Raw genomic sequence first — 6,020 nt, forward strand, 5'->3', positions numbered from 1 at the left:
CTTCTAACGTACCGCAACTATAGGAGCGTTTACCCTAACAATATTTTATTTATTTTTTTCAAAATACTGCTTTAAATCTCCGCAGAATATTCTAGGAATGCTATCAGAGATGTTCCTAAATTTCTAATCCTTTAAAAAAATTAAATGTTATTGGTTTCTCCTTGAATCATTTTCAGTTTTTTAATCATCTTCAACATTCTGTTCCCTTGGAATTCTTCTCGGGATTCCTTTCAAAATCGACTCAGAATTTCTTTGAAGCAGTATTCTTAGATTTTTCCTTCGATGTGATTTTATTTAACAACCGCATTATTTTCAGCTGCTTATGGTGGTAGTAGTAGATAGGATATAAGGGGCTTGATGGCCAAATGTTGACTGTTTTTGCTTTCTCAGCAAAAGTGGTGGTGGTATAATAATTATATTTTTTAAATCGTAGAAAATCGTTCGTGGTGGAGGAAAAAATGCCAAAGGATTGTTGTTGATTAAAGACTAGACTCGAAAAAATGCAACAGACAAAAATGATCACCGAAATTTCTTTTTTTTTGGGTATTTTTGAAACTCTCAGGGAACAAATAAACACATATCTAGATAGAGCTAGAATCAGAGCCTAACAGCTTTTGTAAACAATGACTTCTCTTGATGATTTCTAGAAATTTAAGGCTCGCCCACGCAAACCAACATCCTCATCGGGTAGGGAAAGACTTCCCCTATCCGATGGTTAGTCTTCGTGGACGTGCCTTGAATTACTAGAAATCATCGATAGAAGTCATTGTTTACAAAAGCTGTTACGCCCTAATTCCTGCTCTATCTAGATATTAGCTATGTTTTTGCAAAATTTGTTTATTCAACCTCCTCTCCTAGGCAAAATGCCCGCACCTTGGACTTAAGGCTACCCATCAAATCCTGTGCAAAGCATGCGCCATCTTTCTTACACGCTTTCATCCACTCTTTCTTCAAATCCATGACGTTTTTGAAGACCTTCCCTGTTTTCCGGAGCTTGCCCTTCATAATCGCCCAGAATTTTTCTATTGGGCGAAATTCTGGCGAGTTTGGTGGACTTGCCTCCTTCGGCATAAAAAAACATCGTTGGCTTCGTACCACTCCATCACCGGTTTCACGTAATGGCACGATGCCAGATATGGCCAAAACAGAGTGTCACCTTCATAAGACCGGAGAAAGGACAGCAAGCGCATCTGGAGGCATTCTTCTTTATATATCTGGCCGTTGATGGTGCGGGTGTTATGTACGGCTTACTGAATTTGCCGGCACCCACTGATCGCCTGCCATCTAAGTACTTCTTGGCGACCTTCTTCCTCCAGAACTTCTCCGGAATATCCAGGCAGGACTTGCCGACGAAAAACTCCAGGCCGGAGATCTGCTTGGCGTCCGCTTTAATGTACGTATTGTCGTCCATTACAATGCTCTTCGGCTGCACGAACCACTCACGGTACAGCGTCCTGGCGCGAGATTTGGCCACCGTATTCTGTTTATCGGTTCGGTTAGGCGCTTTCCTTACCTTGAAGACATGAAATCTGAGCCGTTTCATTGTCTGCTGGACGAACTAGACGGAAGAATTGACCTTCTTGGCCACGTCCCGAATCGAAAGGTTCGGATTGCGCTTGAAGTAATCCTTCACATTCCTTCCGTTCACGGGGTCGGTCGTATTCGCTTTTCTTCTGCTGCCAGCTCGCCGCTGGGTCGTCTGGGTTTCCTTGAACTATTTTACCATACGGGACACAGTCGAATTGTTGATTCCAAACTGTTTTTTAGAACGAAATCGCGTAAAGAAAATGACGTTATTTACAAAATCATCGTAAAAAACTGAACAGTTAGCATGCAAATTGTGTTTGTAATTCTAAGCCCTGATCAAGCGGCGCCAGTGGTGTAGTCGTAAGCGTGATTGCCTCTCACCCCAGCAGGCCTGGGTTCAATCCCAGTCGGCACCGCCGGGATGTTCTGAGGCATAACATCTCTGATCACGCCTTCCTTCGGATGGGAAGTAAAGCCGTTGGTCCCCGGTTCATGAGTTGATGGGTCGATAGGTAGGGTCCAGGTGCTGCCTCCCTGGCGTCGGTAGCATTGGTGCTCAGCACGGAAAACAAGATCGACGGAAAACAAATCAAGGAAAAAAAAACCCTGATGGCACAGGGCCAAAACCAACGACAGAACTTCACAGTGGTAGATTTTCCTGGTTCACAATATGGACAGGATGTCATTAACGCGTAGACATCATGTCATACCGTAAATAACAATTTGGGTTTTATGAGGGTTCTGTAGACCATGACTTAGACTTGATTAGACAGATTATCGAAATTAAACGACACTTTCAAAAACCAGAAGTCACCATCTAGGATTCCAAAATGATAAAATATAATAATAGATTTCCGACCTCTACACATCGTCCCCATTACGAAAATACCTATATTATAAGGTATTTAATACTTTTTCACAAACCGTAAGTCGCCATCGTGAATCTAAAATGGTGTCCTCAAACAACACTTAGAAATTGTTGACTAATTAACCGCGATATTTCTTGAATCGTCGTAAAAATAACCGTGTAAAAAAGACTTGAGTGTATAATGAGTGCCTCTTAAGAAATAACGTTAGGGAAACTTATCAAAAAAAATGTCAACTATACCTGAAATAAAAGCCAATTCCGTCAGTTGTAAATAATGGCTTTAGTGTGGTTAGAATAAGAAATTCATGATACATGTTTACGCCTCGTATATTTTAATGAACAACAATAATGAAGGAGCAAAATTTGCATTCGAAAAATTCCCAATCATCATTTGGGACGATATTCTTTCATTTCGTACGAGACAGGCAAATTTTGGAAAGTTTAGCGTGTCCAAAATAAATTCGTCCAAGTGCAATCTTTTTTATCGTTCATTCACGCCCAGAATCGAAGGCAACATGTCAAGAAAATTTCGCCATCTACTGCTCAATGGTTGAAGCTTCGATCAAATGTTATAGCACATACAAACAGATGTGTCTCTTTAAATAAATTTACTTTAAAAATATCGTCACAGAACTCACTAACGACATCCCGCGAGCTAGTCGCGGAAAAAATCTTGTTTGCAAAGCTTCAAACAATGTCACAAACAAGTTCGATAGGATGTATAGAAACGTCAAAGTGGTCCGGGAGATTCACGAAACTAATAATATTTAAATTGAAGGTTAAATGCGTGTTCGACGATTCAGGATGAACTGCCACGTCCGTTTGTCTGTGGTTGGTATGGAGATGATACCAATCCGCATGTCACTCAGCACAATAAATGTGTTCTGTTCCATCTTTAGCTCTGATATGAAGACCGACATTTCGGAAAATTCATCAATTCACCCGGTTCGATTTGTTCCTTTCTTGTATTTTCAACCAATTGCTCCCGATCCACTAATTCTAAAATTCGACAATTGTATTCTCTTTAAAAATTTAGACCCCAAAAATTACATAACTTACATTAGTTTAACCTACATACTCTCGAATGGCATGTCGCTTGTTCCCCGCTCCGTCGATCGATCGAGCAGCACCCTTAAACGGACGCTCTTCCGCGGCTGGGCTGAAAGTCGTAGCGCAACGGCCGTATCAACCCGCCTTCGTCGTCCGTTTCGAGCTCGAACACGTTGTAGCGCAACGTACCGGGGGATCGCAGCTCGGCCATCTCACAATCCACCAATGGATAGCGGTAGCTGGCGTCCATGATGTACCCGATGCTCGTATCCGGCAGGTCGAACTTGCGCGGACAGGTGCCACAATTGGCGCGACTTGGACCGGACACGGATATCCGCTCGTAGCACTTGCGATCCGTATCGCTCGAGTTGCCCGTTATGACGTCCCCGTCCAGTTTGACCGCTATTTGCAGGGCCTGTAGTAGAGATGATAATGTTAGAGAGCGTTTCTTAAGATCCGTAATTACGTTGGCATATACCTGAATGGCCTGTGCCTCATCCCGTTTCTCATCCTCGGTATTCATAGTTACGAATCGAAGCACCAGGAGATTCAACGAGGCAGCGACCACTGCTAGGCCAAACAGAATAAAGATCAAGGCAAATGCAACGTACTCCGGTTTCTGGTTTAGAGCGTTATCCTTCTGCAAGGCTACCATATCCCCGAAGCCGATAGTCGTAAGCGTGATGAAGCAATAGTACACCGAATCGAAGTAGGACCAGTTTTCGAACTTACTGAACGCCGCTGCTCCTCCGGCTATCGTTAGCGAGCTTAGAGTGGTGACCACCAGTATCAGATCGACTTCCGAAGCGATCGCTTTCTTGCAGTTGAACGAGGTCTTCACCGCATGGACGATTACACTGGGAATCGTGAAGGTTACTTTCATGGCTTTAGGAAGGGTTAAAATCCTTCACTTACCTACTCAACCGATTGACCCGTTCTCCGATGCTCTGGAACATGACGAGCCCTAGAGGGATCCCAATCGCGGCGTAGCACATAGTGAAGATCTTTCCACTGACTGTCGATGGAGTCGAATGGCCGTAGCCAATCGTGGTCAGTACCGTAGTGGCATAGTAGAAAGCGCCGGAAAACTTCCACTGTTGACCCGCTTTGTGCGGTTCCGATTTCATGATGACCGTTTCGATCACCTTGAAATCCTCCGCCGAAATGTTGTATCGAGATATGAGTACACTCTCGATCGCTGCAATTCACGTAAAAGTTAGAGCATTCTGTTGCGTCCCCCATCCTAGGGAAACATCAACACACTTACATGCAAGTAGAAAATAGACGAAACTAAAACGTAAAAACTCAGGAATTATCATGCAATAAATGATAGAAATCTATCATTTGGCTCATAACAAATGTTACCACAAAGCGCCTTCCATCGTTTCTTCTCCGTTTCCGACTCCAGAGCATCGAACACGGCAGCCCCAATTAGCAAGTAGGTGAAGGTGCATACAATCAGTGAAATGGTCCGGACATTTTGCTTCTTCATTGCTTTCGCTAGCTAGGTACTAGTTAATGAAAACAAAATCTTAATCTCAGATCAGTAAGATGAAAGGGGACCTAAAATGGGTTGCATTTTGGTTTGCAGATCAATCAAAGGTTGTCCCAAATTACAATCGAATGCTTACGTGAGTGCAGGTAGACAGGATGGCAGGCAGACAGGCAGACGATGCTATTCCCCTAACGATAAGATAGTGGTGGCAGGTAGTCGCGGCAAGCGAAAGCAAATTCCTTGCATTCAATATCCTTGGCCGTGTCGGAGAGCACCGTTTCGTTTTAGCTCAGCATTGTGGCAGATTGCTAAAACAGCAGAAAACCGGATTTGGCACCACCAGGGGGACACAAATTTGGCACACACACACGCACGGGGAAGACGCGAGCCACCACAGCAGAGGTCGGATTGTGAGTGTCTCTTTGAGGGTAAAAATTCCTATGATGCAGATAATTTATCGATCGATTTTCTGCTACCCACTTGACAGCAAGGACCTCTCTCGGGATGGGAATGTCAGTGCGGTTTGACGTTTGGTCCTGCTGTCTTCCTCCTGTTTGGGAGTTTGGGGTGTCAGAAAGGATAGCGATTTTGAGCGGGAGTTTATTATGTGAGTAAGCGCATGCGCTAGATGGAGCATGTGCCCGGTGTGACACAACATCATATGGAAGCAAATGGGGAGAGTTACGTTTGTTGGAGATCTTTTTTATTGCTTGTATAAACAATAGCAACAAACTGTTCGGTAAAGTCTTTCAAAAGTAAGAGTTTGGTAGTTTTTTATCACCTAGCTTAACTTTGACGAAGACCAAACGTCTCCATTGTGTGCATCGAATTTCAGCCTCACTATGGAAACGCAAGTCAATTTAAACCTGAATTACTCTAGCATAGCATAGCATAACATTTGTGTTGGTAGGAAATGTTATATATTTTGGAACCGCTATTCAGCATGTCAATCTATCCAGCAGGTATACTTTCAAGGTTTTTTTACGTACCGCACAAATTCCTTGCTTTAGGATGTCCTGCTGCATAGATGATGGGTGATTTTTTCGAATATCTTCATAAATCCTTCTAAAATCTTCAACA

The 6,020-nt window shown here is 43.3% G+C and overlaps 1 protein-coding gene across 3 annotated transcripts; it reads right to left on the reverse strand.

Moving 5' to 3' along the window:
* Positions 1-3,364: 3,364 nt before the first annotated feature.
* Task6 (TWIK-related acid-sensitive K[+] channel 6) lies at positions 3,365-5,454 on the reverse strand. Of its 3 annotated transcripts, none has more exons than XM_065228008.1 (5): positions 5,077-5,454; positions 4,811-4,956; positions 4,361-4,643; positions 3,924-4,302; positions 3,365-3,860 (listed from the first exon to the last, which is right to left on the reverse strand). In XM_065228008.1, the coding sequence occupies exons 2-5, from the start codon at positions 4,935-4,937 to the stop codon at positions 3,528-3,530; spliced, it is 1,122 nt and encodes a 373-aa protein (XP_065084080.1). In that variant the 5' UTR covers positions 4,938-4,956; positions 5,077-5,454; the 3' UTR covers positions 3,365-3,527. The 3 variants fall into 3 exon arrangements, with proteins under 3 accessions (XP_065084080.1, XP_065084079.1, XP_065084081.1); XM_065228007.1 differs by having other exon boundaries at positions 4,811-5,008; XM_065228009.1 differs by lacking the exon at positions 5,077-5,454 and having other exon boundaries at positions 4,713-4,934.
* Positions 5,455-6,020: the final 566 nt, after the last annotated feature.

Source organism: Ochlerotatus camptorhynchus, unplaced genomic scaffold, assembly GCF_037179485.1.
Source record: "Ochlerotatus camptorhynchus isolate MF236.1 unplaced genomic scaffold, CSIRO-AGI_Acam_v1.1 ptg000277l, whole genome shotgun sequence".
Lineage (NCBI taxonomy): Eukaryota > Metazoa > Arthropoda > Insecta > Diptera > Culicidae > Ochlerotatus > Ochlerotatus camptorhynchus.

Excerpts from the sequence above, each read along its gene's own strand:
- Task6 (XM_065228008.1), bottom strand. The coding sequence starts at position 4,937 with ATGAAGAAGCAAAATGTCCGGACCATTTCACTGATTGTATGCACCTTC. Across the intron at positions 4,303-4,360 it reads CGGGTCAATCGGTTGAGTAG|TGTAATCGTCCATGCGGTGA; the intron begins GTAAGTGAAGGA and ends CACGATTCCCAG. Across the intron at positions 3,861-3,923 it reads ATGAGGCACAGGCCATTCAG|GCCCTGCAAATAGCGGTCAA; the intron begins GTATATGCCAAC and ends TCTCTACTACAG.